The 14,503-nt window shown below is 36.9% G+C and overlaps 1 protein-coding gene across 1 annotated transcript in view; it reads right to left on the bottom strand.

Annotated features, from left to right (window-relative positions):
- Positions 1–615: 615 nt before the first annotated feature.
- LOC131038217 (plant UBX domain-containing protein 2) overlaps positions 616–14,503 on the bottom strand; it is a 66,757-nt gene continuing 52,869 nt past the window's right edge. Inside the window, exon 3 of the mRNA XM_057970571.2 lies at positions 616–1,542. Coding sequence (XP_057826554.2) covers positions 1,267–1,542 — 276 coding nt within the window. The 3' untranslated portion in view covers positions 616–1,266. The remainder of the gene's footprint in view (positions 1,543–14,503) is intronic.

Raw genomic sequence — 14,503 nt, 5'->3', positions numbered from 1 at the left:
ATGTAGATTTGCAAACCTGATCATTAACATTAATGAGATGCACAACAATTCATTGTCTTTCCAATACCAATAGTATTTGCATCCAAAACTAATAGTGGCCCACCTTAAGGCAGCTGGAAAAGCTGAAGCTTATCAGGTCACAATTCAAAGCTAATTACTTTTGACCTTTCATTTGTTGGACTATTGGAATTCAGCAAAATATTTTATAACAGGAATCTAAAACCAAAGCCCTCTACAAGATTTAATGATTGTAAACTTAACGACTCTTTTTAGACAAAATAAATAAACCTCTATTGGCATTCATTACAAAAAAAACAATAAACATGTATAACAAAAGAAAATGTACTGTGGAAAAATCTAGTGTCTTGAATATGAAAATGAAACATCTAACCTGCAATTACTAGTTTAAAATTTTACATAAATAAGTGTGTATCCTATAGAAGTTTGTCCTACTCTCCAAGTTGGGCAAGATATTTCATGTGTATACACAATGAACAAAACAACTATTCATTCTGTTCGCACTCATATATCAAATTTTCATGATGAAAGCACAGAGAACAAAAATACTATTTCACTCTGACAATAACATGATTCCATTTGGTGAAGGACAAAGAGTTCAAAACTTTTAAGATTACCATTGCATCGACACAAATTGTTACAGATAAGCATACAGTTTCCATAGTCATCCAATGTCACTAGCATGATTCCATTCGGCAAACAGCCAAGTTCAAAAATTGCATTTGCCATTTGATAGAATCAAATAGTCAAACAAACAATACGGCTTAATGTGATTTTACCAGCCAAACATATTGACCTTACCAAAAGATAGCAATTATGGTTAGTTCTTGATGCAGATGATCTGATAGAATTTTGCCAGGGGGAAAGTTGCAGATGTGCTTCTCAAGCAAAAAAGGTCCAATTCATGGTGCAGGGCTCTTGCCATCGCCAGCAAATGAGACTAGGAAAACATCCTCGTTCCTGGCAACCTTAATTATTTCCAGGCCCAAAGATGCAGCCCTTAAAAATCTTGTTTGAGTAAATAAACTATGAACAGTTGTTACCAAAGATAAAAGAGGGTAGCCCAATCCATAGCAAACCAAGAAAACACTGGGATCAACCAGCATCACAGAGTTATATCCATTACAATCAATGCATTATTACATTAAGGGTATCCCTCAGATAGAATTAAATAATTTTAAATAGATTTACAGATTACATTCAACAGAAGCAATGCATAAAATTGATCCAAACTACCACCTCAGCCCCTTATAAACCCATTTTGAATTCAACGTCACTTGGAAATGCCTTTGGCGTAAGTGGCTCACTCCCTGCAAGGAGATCATTGCAGAGACCCGTAAAAACAATAGAATCTGTTTCAATTGGTTTAAATTTTATAAGAGCGGCAGGAACTAGATCCTGATCCTCAAGAGTCAGTATTTTCTCGCCCGATTTTGCATCACGAGGAATTGTACAACTCTTAGGTACAGCTGGTCCCAATAGCTCAAAATCCAGACTTGAATCTTTTAAAGCTGATCTTGCAAACTGAGGGAAAAAAAAAGACAATCAATTTTCAGTGAAAAATTTTAGCACCTATAGAACAAGTGCACAAAATCAAAGTTCCTCCAGTTTGATTGCAAGCAACACTTTAGAAAACTTGTAACCAGAAATTTAAGCACAGAGAACAGATAAACTAAAAATTGAACAGATTTAAAAAAAATTGTTCCTTGTACTTCAAACAATTGAACCTTCCCTCAAAATAATTACATATACCATATCCTATGCTACCCTCAAAGTAATTGTATATAATGTGGAAGACATATCCAAGCCATCCAAGATGATTAGAACTCTGAAACTCAACAATGCAACTGTTAGTGGGAGTTGAACCAGGGCTTGGAGTTACTGATGCAGGTATCCAGGAGTAAGTACCAATGACAGAAAGAATTCATGTTTTATATACTAATCCAAACCAGCAACCAGAGAATAGTATTATACCACTATCACACCTTAATAAGAGTCAACCAGCAAGCTTCAGAGTTGATTTTATGCCCATAATGTGACAAAGAGTTGATTACAAATTTACATGCCAACTCAAACCAACACAGACTACTCATGAATTTCATTATCAATGCTTTCTGTTTTGTAGCTAGCTTGAAATTCAGATAATATTCGACTCTACTCATTTTTTCAATGAAACAAACTTAGTTGCAATTGGCAACTTAGGAAGGATATTATAACTATGGATAAGACTAAAGTTATAACTACTGGACTCAATTGTCTTCTGCAATGAAACCCCAACCACCCTGGTTGCACATCCTACCCCTCATCAATCTACACTGGTTCCTTGGACTCTAATTCAATGTCCAGTAAAGTGTCCATGCTGGTACGGGTACGGCCTAAATATGGGTATGGTTCAGGTATGGCTTGGGTACGGCCTGGGAGCCTGGTTTCTGTGTGTTAAGGACCCACAGCGAACCCAGGCATCCAGAGAGTACCCAGTGCCATACCCCAGCGTAGTTTGATACATTATAACCTCAGTTTCACTCTCCATCATTTTGGGTATGCCATTTCCCTTATCCATCCAGTCCCAGCTCTATTATAACTTCGTAACAGCATTTATATCAGAATATGCTAGCAACCAAGCAATTAAATATCATTTCAGTTGCATTTGTGAGCTGTACCTGTGCAGGGTTAGTAAACTTTATATCGATATTAATGAGATTGATTTCAGTTGATTCACATTATGCATATGCAGTGGCTGTTTATTTATGTTTTGCGAAATCACTTTCCTTGTATTGTTAATGATCTGGCATTTTGTCAAATGTTTGCAAAATGAAATTGAACTAAAAGTTGATGTTGACCTTGATTCTTCTGATGATGAAGAATATGAATATTAAATATCAATTGTAATTTGAATTTTCCGAATTTTCCTTGTGTAAAGACATTTTGAGACGAGTATTTTCAATTTTGCAAATTATGAATATGAGGTATTTAATTTTCTATTATTTGCAGTGTTCCACGGATGTTGGGGACGAGGAGACGGGGGGGCGTGGGGACAGGCTTCAGGGACGGGGGGACAAAGGGAAAAAGTTTTGGGGACGGGTTTTGGGGACGAGGGGACTTGGGCCTGGGAGGGGGAAACGCATTTCCGTGGAACACTGATTATTTGGCTTTTATGAGTATCAACCAGTTCTTATAATTTACAAACATAATATATAAATATAAGTTAGAAGTACGGTTGTCGTTGCACCAAAAGATCGACCTGTTAATGCACGATACAACCATTAGACTTATATATATATAGAAGTACAGTTGCCGTTGCACCAAAAGATCGACCTATTAATGCCCGATACAACCATTAGACTTATAGAATCCACATGAGGTGGTTAAGCCATGTCACAAACACGAGTGTTGTGCTGCACAGCACAAGGAGACCAAGGGTGCACACCTTGCAACGATCCCCCCCCCCCAAGCGCAAGCGAAGGGGTTTGAACCTGTGACCCAAGCTTAGATACCACTCGTTAGAAGTACGTTTACCATTGCACCAAAAAATTGACCTGTTAATGCCCAATACAACCACTAGACTTATAGAATCCACAGGAGGCAGTTAAGCCATGTCACAAACCCAAGCAATGTGTTGCGCTGCACAACACAAGGAGACCAAGGGCGTTGTTGTGACGTCTTCACACATCGCCCCATTGCAAATGGGGACCCCCACTTTGCACTTTTTAGAGTAGAAGTTTTGCCTAGTTTCCTAGTGTTTGCCTTTGCCGATGAGAGGGTTTTTTGAATTTTGAATAGGATCATGTGTTTAAAATGTCAAAATGTTAGAGTGATCCTAAGTTTTGCCCAAGTCTAGGGGTTGCCTTAGGGTTTTGATTTATTATTACTAAGTGTTGACCTTCTTGAGCGTTAACGTGTTTTAAACACGCATATCGGTGATTTTTAAGTGCCAAGGTGTTTTAAGACCTTTAGGAATTGTTTTCTCGCTCCTAGGAAGTTATTCGAGTTGATTTTGCACTTTATCCCGATAGGTTTCTTTGTTTTTCGCTCAAATTTTTGATGAATTTGCCTAAGTCCAGATGAGTTTTATCAAGTTTAAGAGTTTTCTAGTGATTTTGAGTGGTTAAAATGCCAAATTCCTAACAGAAATCCATATTCCAAGGGTTAGAAGGTCAAATTCCATGCTAGAGGTGCTTTTCCCCTCATATTCCAAACTACCCACCCTTTTCCCCCACTCAAAATCCACACTACACATGGGTTTCTCCTAAAATCCATACCGGCTATGATTTTCCACCACTGTTTATCCATGCTTGGATCGATTTTCCCCTAGAAGTGCTAAAATTTGGCTAAGTGTCAACATTTTTCCAGACTACCATCGATTTTCCACCAGGAGTGCGGACTGGAGTGCGGACTATAGTGCGGACAACATTAAGGATAATTCCATGCCTGGGTTGATTTTCCACCAGGATGTTTTGTGACGAGTTAGTGCGGATTTTTGTGTGCACTCTCAGTCCAGACCCAAGTCGATTTTCCACTGAAAGCATTTTAATAAGTTTTGAGTCAGGATTTTCATCCAGACTGAGGTCGAAATTCCACCAGGGAATATTTTTTGCAAATGAAGTGAATTTTTGTGTGGATTCTTTACCCATGCCCAAGTCAATTTTCCCCTGGCCTATTTTATGTGCAAGTTTGATGAAATTTTGTCGGGATTTTTATCCCAACATGGGGCGAATTTCCCCGAAGAGCATTTTAATGATTTTTAATGAGTTTTTATTGGGATTTTTATCCCAACATGGGGTGATTTTCCCCCAAGGGTTAATTTTGATCTAAATTTTGGAATATTTTAAATAAATTGACCCCAAATTTAATTGTTTTTACAAGTGTTGACGATTATTTAAAAATTAAAAACAATTATTTAATGACTTGCAATGTTTTAAAAAATTAAAAAATACTATTTCCAAGGCAAGTTGATTTTTCCAACACAAGTGTAAAAGTGCAAATGTTTTATCCCACATTGCTTGTGTGATGAAAACTCAAGGTGAAAACATGTTTAAAGAGAGGTGACCAGCATTAAAATATCATTATATTTGCTGAGTGTGATTGCTAAGTTGCTGATTAGGATGATTTTCTCAGAGTTACCTGGGGACACGTCCCTAACCTGAAAACCCCTGTCCCCATCCCGGGGACATTTCGGGGACTTGGGGACGGCCAAGGGACGTTTCCCCCTATCCCCAAATTGCCCTATATTTTGAGGGGACGTCCCCGAAACGGGGGGACGCTTGCCCTAGCTCTGGGGGACGTCCGTACGTCCCGGGGATGGTTGGGGACAGCTGGGACATCCCCAATCCGTCCCGGGGATGGCCAAACGTCCCCCATATCTAAGGCCCTTAAAAAATATTAAAAAAATTTAAAAAGTTGTATTTTCAATTTTTTATTTAAATTTTTTAGTATAGGCCCCTTATTAATTCAAATTGTTATTAAAAATAAATAAAATTAAAAGATAACATTAATTAAATTTTAAATTTATTAATTTAATTCATAATTTTGACAATGAAACTATATGGCAGCAGTGTAGCCTTTGGGCATTTTGACACAGAGATTAGAAAATCGCCAAACTCGACGAGTCAATAGAAAAATTACACCCAACACCTTTATTAAAGAGTAAGTTTTTTTGGCCCCGCAAGGGGCGATGCCCCTTGACCCCACCTTGGGGGCACTGCCCCCAAACCCCCGTTGAAAAATATGGGGGGAAACTGGGTCGATAGAAGTAGGGAAAATTTAACCTCCGAGTCTATTGATATGCATATTGACAATGTGAATGAATTGAAATTCTAATTTATGAATGCATAATTGCATATTGTCTATTGAGTATTAACAATGTTGTATGTTCAGAATTTACATTCTAAAATGTTTTCAACTTTTCATAGTATCATACACATGCTATATCCATGTTTTATTGTTTTCATATGAATATAATGTATGTATGCATGCTTTATCCATGTTTTCATATGAACATTTAGAATTTTGAAATTTTCCTATATATTTTAAATTTTTCCTATATTTTATATAGCCGTCCCCTTTGTCATCCCCCACCGTCCCCAAATTTGGCAAAAAATTTGCCGTCCCGAAAACGCGTCCCATCGTCCCTGTCTCAAAAACTCGGGGTAACTTTGGATAATCCTCCAAGCTGGGCGATTTTGGTGAAGTGTCTACTTGACACATTTGGAACTGAAAGTTAGTTTTGTTGTTCATTTTCTGCCTATTCCCAGCTGTGCGATATTTCTTGGCAGCCATAGGAGAAAGTTTTTTAGAGTAATTTTCAGATTTGGGAGGTGGCGCCATGGCTGAAGTTGGGTGATTTTATTTGGGAGGCTGATTCCTCCATATCTTGATGAATTTTGGCGATATTTTTTAGTGTTAAGGGGCTGCCATTATTTTCAGACCTTGCTAGGCGCCATTGCTGGGAGTTATTTGACCTCCATTGTTGGCTGGGAACAAGTTTTCAGAATTATTCTTCATTGCCCAGCTCATCCACACTAAGGCGATTTTGGTTAAGGGTTGTTTGGAGGATTTTTCAGTGCATTTTCAGGGGCTGCCATTGTTGTTACAGTCTGAAACTCCATAGTTGCAGGTTGTTTTCAGACTGATTTTCATTTCCAGCCACTTGCCAACTTGAAAAATTTTACTTGGGCGTCATTTCTTATGAGTTTTTTGGGCATTTGGTGGAGCTTCCATTGCTGATCTAAGTCTGAAACTCCATTTTCAAATTTGTCTTCAGACTTAGATATTTTTTACCAGCCATTTGATTGTGCCCAAATTTGTCAAACTTCACTTTCGGAAGGTGAAATCCATCAAATACAGGTGTTTCCTATGACTGGGACAAGTTTAAATGACTGATTTATTGAAGTTGCAGGTTGTCTTCAGACATTGGGCAACCACTGTTGGACCTTGGAAGGGTGTCTTCAGAGTTTAAGAACTAAAAATCAGACTTTTCCACACCCTTTTCCAAGCATTTTCAGAATTGTGGTATACTTATTGGCACTAATTTTGATAATTTTCTGAATATACCAAGTTGTCTTCAGACTGAAACTTCATTTCCAGCCACATAGTTGTGCCCAGATGTGACCAATTCTGAGTTTTGAGGCTCAAAATAATTCAAATGCAAGCATGTGGCAGCACTGTTACCACTTCCAGCCATTGATATTCATCATTTTCAGTGTCTTCAGACTGTTTGGAGCCATTTTCAGACTTTCAGAGAGTGTATTTAGACTTAAGAATCAAAAAATCAAACTTCAATACACCAATTTCTAAGTATTTTCAAGCATTGGAGGGCGTATTCAGGCTTTGTCCTCAGAAAATCAGACTTTTATTACAACTTTGATATCAAAAATCAGTCACTTTTTGAGTGTTTTCAGACCTCCAAGTGATATTTTCAGACCTGGACATTCATTTCCGGGCACCAAATCATACATTTTCTGAGTTTACATGGGTGTCTTCAGACTTAGCAATTGTGATCAGACTTATCCCAAGTCTGAAAATCAGGTTTTCTTGAGGAGAATTTTCCAGATTTCAATCCGGACCTTCATATTTTTCAAAGTTGGTGTTACAATTTTCTAAGACTACCTATCACATGTTAGGACAAATGTCAGGAACAAAGTCCTAATGGTGTCCGGATTTAAATTCCATGGAATGGTGATCCAGTCAACACAAGATTTTCAAGGACAATGAGTCTGGATGAGGGGGTCGGATTTCCACTACAGGGCGGAATTACAAAGGAAGGAAGTTGTCCAGATAGGCATCAAATTTCCACCAAGTGAAGAATGGACAAGGATAATGCGGATGGTTTTGAGGAATGATCAGTCCATATGCAGATGGATTTCCCACCAAGGTTGAAATCAAGTTTATCACATGGGTGTTTGATTCAATGCTTGTTTGTTTTGCAGGATTGTTACGAGGAAAGGAAGCACGATGATCAAGGCTTGAGGTGAAGGAGGATGCACACAATGCTGATAAGGAAAATCAATACTTCAAAGATTGGATGGGGATTTCCGGATAGAGATTCTAGAAGGTGAAGATGAGGACTAGATCAATCATGAAAAAGACTTCACTTTGATGGTGAACAAATGAAGGAAAGCAAGTTCAAGAAATGAACACAAAGGATTTTACATCAAGAAATCCAGAACTACATCAAGGAATTCCAATATCAAATTCCAAGATTGGGAAATTTTCCAAACATAAGGAGGGAACAATTCATGGAATTCCTTAACATAAGGATGGAATGCAAAGTATCATAAGGGATTCCAAACATTGTGAAGATGAAGAATGTACAAAGCAAATTGACTAAGTGTGCAAGGCAAGTTGAGGTGGCATCCTAGTCACCATTCGTTCAATCAAAGGGTACTAGTCAACATTCATTCAAGGAGGGGATAGGTGACACATGGCGCTACATCAAATATTATTTATCTTACCTACCCTCGTTCTTATTGGCCAATGTAATGGTGGTTGTACAAACCCTGATTAGGGTTTTATCTTGTAATCTTGGTTGTTGATCTCAAATCAATCTGAGCCATTCATTTCTTTTGAGGCTCTATATAAACCTCATTGTCTCTCATTTGTAGGGGAGAGTTTTTGTAGAATTGTTCGTATATGTTGCAGCTATTTGAATCATAATCATTGTTCAATTGTTGGTGATTTTGCTCTTCAAGTGTTGTATTTCCATTCATGGTTCTCAATTCCTGCTAGTTAGATTACAATTTAGATTAGAATTTATTTTCATGTATGTTAGATTGCGTGGAAGATTTGTTGAATTCATTTGTGTGGAATCCTTAATCCATACCACTAGCCTCTTGCCGCTGGTAGGTGCGCCTTGTGTGGTCAACTGGAATTTTAAGTAAACTTAACTTCAGCTATTACACGTCCCTTGACAAGCATCAACTTGGATGGTGTCAATGTTTGATGGTGATAGCCAGAAAATCTTTAAGTATACCTTAGACGATTGCACTAAGCTTGTGTCAATACCTGATTGTGAGACCTTGCCTGGTTTGATTCCACTAGATCCATTCATCATTTCCTACATTCCTAGGATTAGAATAGATTTCCTGAACCCTATTCCTTTTGCCCATTTTTTAGTAAGAATTAAGTCTGGAGCTTCATTGCCAAATCCTAAGTTAGCGGCATACTTATCCTGATCCATGATAAGATTGAGCATTCATGTACAACGTAAGTTCCCTTGTGATTCCAGCATTATCACATCAGACCACTGAACATATCGAGACCTGACATTTCGTAACCTTGGAGTTGTCTCATTTGATCACGAAGCATAGCATATGAGAGACTTTGTTCAAGAGAGGATAAGATACCTTGGTATTTTATTCTGTGCGCATGTGCATAAAAAACACATCAACACGCGCACACCTTGCAACAATATATATATATATATATATATATATATATATATATATCTGTACCCAAAGGAAAAAAAAATTGTTGTGTCGGCAACTTAGCTCTAAATCCACTATGCTGTTGGAATCGGAGCTTATTTTAGAAGCAAATCTTCAACAATTGGCAAATATTTCAATCAAAGTCTCATTTTTGCCAAAATTTGATCCAATAGTTGTTAGACCGTGCAACCATTATTACTAAACTTTTACCTCAAACCATTTTGCCATAGTAATCCACACATGAGTGGTGCTTAATAGCTCGCTATTTATTATAAACATTTCAATTTGAGGTAATACTTACCTACCAATACAATTAAATCCACACCTACTATTGGGGCCATATTTGCCAAGAAATAATGACACATGATTTAGTTCTGCATCCTGCTCGCCTGCTATTTATATCTACCATTACCAAATTTGGCATGATTCACCACATAAAATTCATATAAATAACATATAGGCTCTCCACAATTGCGATGTGGTTCACTAGTAGTGTCATTTTTTGCCAAGAACAGCTGTCAAGGCTACCACCCCACTAAAGCTTTCCAATCATTCAATCTTGTTCAACAACCACCTCCTTGCTTTCTATGCCTTCTTAAGAAAAACGCTTTGGCTTTGCTACCAATCTGATTCCACGGTTTCCTTGCTTTCCTTGCCTTTTTAAAAAAACGGCTTTCAGCTTTACTTTTTAACTGAGCAATCTGATTCCATTAGATGTAGGTGAAGCAAGAGGACCTGCTCCCTATAAATTTGGTTCAGTTCTCCAACTTTGTAAGATTAAAGGCAATATGGACAATTACTCCAACTATTCTGATGTATGTATTGTGCAAATATTAGCTTTTTTTGACATAGAATATCATGATGACAGCTATATTCTTTGTATTAGGATTTTCAGACATCAAGCAAGAAGACAACTTTGTTTATTCTTTGTCTAACTCATACTAGTTTTCTTTTGTATTGAGATTTCCCAATTGTAAGTGTCTTCTTTGTCTACAATGATTATACTTCTTTGGTTGAATATTTCTTTTCATTAAAATATCCCCACCTTGAAAGCCATAAAGTATTTTAAAAGTTGCTTCTTTTTCCACCTAATCAGACAGTTCAGATTTCTTTCTAAAAAGAAATAAGCATGTGCCCTTTGAATCACTTACCAAGCCCAAAATCTCTTTTGATTGTTTGATCCGTTATTGATCAACATCTAATGCCATTCAATCCTTTATTGGTCATAGGCAATGTATCATACTATTAAATACCAAAAATCAAAAGATTTCCACATCGTAAATGTCTTCATTGACTAAAAGTCTAAAATGATTATATTTTTATTGTTAGCAGTTTTTGGATTTGATTGTGTGAGATTATTTGACCATCAACGTTTCGAATCACACTCCATGATTCATCATCAGGATGCAAAAGAGAGATTTAAAAGATATTTCCCTCCCATGAAAGGCGTCAATCAAAGCTATAGGATTTCCACAATCCATTCAAATATTGTTAGTAGTTTCTGGATTTGATTGTGTGAGATTTTTTGACGATCAATGTTTCGAATCACACCCTGTGATTCATCATCGGAATGCAAGAGAGATATTTAAAAGATGTTTACCTCCCATGAAGGGCATCAATCAAAGCTATAAGATTTCCACAATCCATTCAAATATTGTTAGTAGTTTCTGGATTTGATTGTGTGAGATTTTTTGACCATCAACATTTCGAATCACACTCTGTGATTCATCATCGGAATGCAAGAGAGAGATTTAAAAGATATTTACCTCCCATGAAGGGCATCAATCAAAGCTATAAGATTTCCACAATCCATTCAAATATTGTTAGTAGTTTCTGGATTTGATTGTGTGAGATTTTTTGACCATCAACGTTTCGAATCACACTCCATGATTCATCATCAGGATGCAATGAATAAAATAATTATTCTCCCTTTTTTGGTTGAGGTTTTCTTTCTTTTAAGTTATTAACACTCTCAAAATCATAAAGTATTCTAAAATTTGCTTCTCCATCCCCCATCACACATTTCTTGTCTCATCAGATGTTGTGGATTTCTTTCCAAGAGGAAATAAGTGTGTGCCATTTGAACCATTTACCAGGTCCAAGATCTCTTTTTAACCATTTCATCCTTTGTCAATCAACAATCAATGTCATTCAAATCTTTACTGGGCAACAATTCTGTTGAATATCAAAATACAAAAAAACATCCAAAAAAAAATTATGGCACTGCCTTGAACTCCACCCCAAGTCGATTGGTAGCGAAAACAGCAGCCTTTGGCTGCCCTATTCTCTCCTAACCATTCTATTCTCCACAAACATATTTAATTTACATGGGAGTGACATGCAGTATTATGTGTAATGATTTATCAATGCTTCTTATTCGTAGTATGAATTGTCATTCCTATCATTGTGACTGAAATGATCTAAATGTGAATGATTTGTAATGTGAATTGATAATCCACTTAGGATGATGTCCTCCATATAAGTCCTAGACACAAATTTCAACAACCCCAACCAAGTTTACCATTTTTCTGTCCATAGGTAGATGTTCGCCAAATAAAAAAATTATATGAATAAAGTATTTGTCAAACAAATCATCTTATTTTCTAGTATTGATCGATAATTCACTAATAAAAAAACATTTGTTTAGTTATGTGTATGAATTCGTCGCTCAAATTTTATTTTTTCAAAAAAATGTTATGTCCCTTTCCTAGATTTACCTTGTAATTTGCCCTAATTTCACAAAATCCAAATGAAACAAGGAACATAATATAGTTGGAGATATAATCCTCACCCAAGGATAAAATGAGATTAGTCTATCTTGGAAACCTACAACCAAGTGAGATAATATAGATATAATCCATGTAATACATTCATTTCTAGGGTTAAGAAAAGATATAACACAAATCAAAATGATTACGTGGGGGTTCAACCATAATGAGGGTTGAGATAGGAAGGGCATGATAAGATGCCTTAAATATCACCTAGCCAAGCCCCAAGAGCGGAAACTCTATCCCCCTTGGCCTCATGTGGTCCTTAACCACGCTCATGAGGTGGTGTACCTAGTGGAGCTTATACATCGTTCCCCTCTATCATGCCATCCTTCTCTCCTCTTATGATTGAGGATCCCTTCTAGTTCACCTCAACAATTGACCAATATAGGGTTCATAGGGGAAACTGCAATAAGGTGCCCCTAGCTCAACCTTAGGCCCAAGAGCGGAATCGCCGTCCCCCTTGGCCTCATGTGGTCCTTAACCATTCTCATGAGGTGGTGTACCTAGTGAGGCTTGTACATCGTCCCCCTTCCTTGCACTCCCTTTCCTACACTAGCATGATCAATTATTGTAGGTATATAGTGGTTCAAACTTCATATATCATCAAGTGCATAGATATATGTCTATTATATGTAACAATTCATGCAGCTATTAGATATATATACATCCACCCACATATAATTGTTAGAAACACATAGATGCATTGAAAGCTAATTCTGCATACCACAAGAATTTGATATGTTACTATTTTACAGACCTGTTGTGAATTAAATATCTTTGCTGATGTTCGATCTGCCCGATGCCTTCGAATGTTCAGATTGCTGTGTTTATGTATTTCTTGGTTCGATTGGAATGGTATGCCTCTTCCAATGGATACCTTCTTGCAAGGGCAGCGACCCTTCACACAAGACCTTTCATTAACTAATCACTTGTTGACCACCCAATCTAATTATGATTAGTCAACCTGCTTGTTGATGTTAGAATAAAATACCGAAGTATTTTTACCCTCTCTTAAACAAAATCACCTCAGATGCTAAATATCTGATCAACTAAGATGATTCCAAGGTTTCTAATATCGGTTCTTGATGTGTGGGTAACTCAATGGCGAATGTGATTTTGCTGTTTACACAGAGAGACTTATACAATTGTTCTAAGGACTTAAACTTATCATGAATGGAAGTAGGTTTGCCAATGAGTTCTAAAGACTTATGATTTTCCAAACGAGCTCCTGATATATTTCTGACAAAGATTTCCAAATAAAATGCAAAAGAGGAAGGGTTTAGAGAGTTCTATTTTAATCCTATCTTAAACCTAGAATGCAAAAGATAGTGAATGACTCAATGAAATTCAATTAAGCTCAGTTTTGTCATCAATGAACAACTCCACACAAGCTTAGTGCAATCTTCTAAGGTATTCAATTGATATTCAAATTCAAATTCACAACACTAACACCATCCATTTGATCATTATCAATGTGCAAATAGGAATTGAAGTTAAGCTCAAATTAAATTCCAGTTGACCACACAAAGCAAATTTACAATCAGCAAATAGCTAGTGGTATAAATAAAACGAATTTCATATAAATGCACAAAACAATTTCTTTCATTCACTACAAATACTTAAAACAAATTTTCTAAACTAAATTTCAATGATGAAATTCAATTTAGCAGCATATAGGCGACAATTCTCAAAAATCTCTCTTACAAATGCGAGGAATGGGGTTTATATAGAGTCTCAAACTGAAATGAAGGGCCAAGATTCATTTAGAATCAAGGGTCGAGATCATGCCAACATTGCCCTAATTGGGGTTTACATCAAAAGTGGAATCAAAAAATGAGGTCCAATGGGATGATGCCTAGTCATCAAACAGGAAATCTTCTAGAAGATTCCGACTTGCATCCCTCTCTCTAGCTGCATACTCAACAAATCTTGCCAAGACCGAGTTGAGTTCCTCCATCGTAACATTTGGTAAACCTTCTTGTTGCAAATCAATCACATCCAAGGCATCTGAGCAAGCATCAAAAATGCTTTCCCAATCTAGCATAAGCTTCTACAAATTGTTGATGTGAATCATGAGAGAAGTCAAATCGTCCAACCGATTCTTTCTTACGGATTCCAACCATTTGAAGAAAACAAACTTCATTTTCTCCTTCAACTCTTCCAAATTCAAAGTGCTAGAAGTGTGGACATCTTGTCCCAATAACTCTTCAATAGATGTGAGGATCTTAGATCATATTTCTTGAATTGATCCCTCCATCTCCATGCACTCCTGCTTCGAATGTTCAAACACTG

This window comes from Cryptomeria japonica, chromosome 10 (genome assembly GCF_030272615.1).
Source record: "Cryptomeria japonica chromosome 10, Sugi_1.0, whole genome shotgun sequence".
Taxonomy (NCBI): domain Eukaryota; kingdom Viridiplantae; phylum Streptophyta; class Pinopsida; order Cupressales; family Cupressaceae; genus Cryptomeria; species Cryptomeria japonica.
The sequence above is the reverse complement of the archived record's forward strand: the minus strand, read 5'-3'. Positions and strand labels throughout refer to the sequence as shown.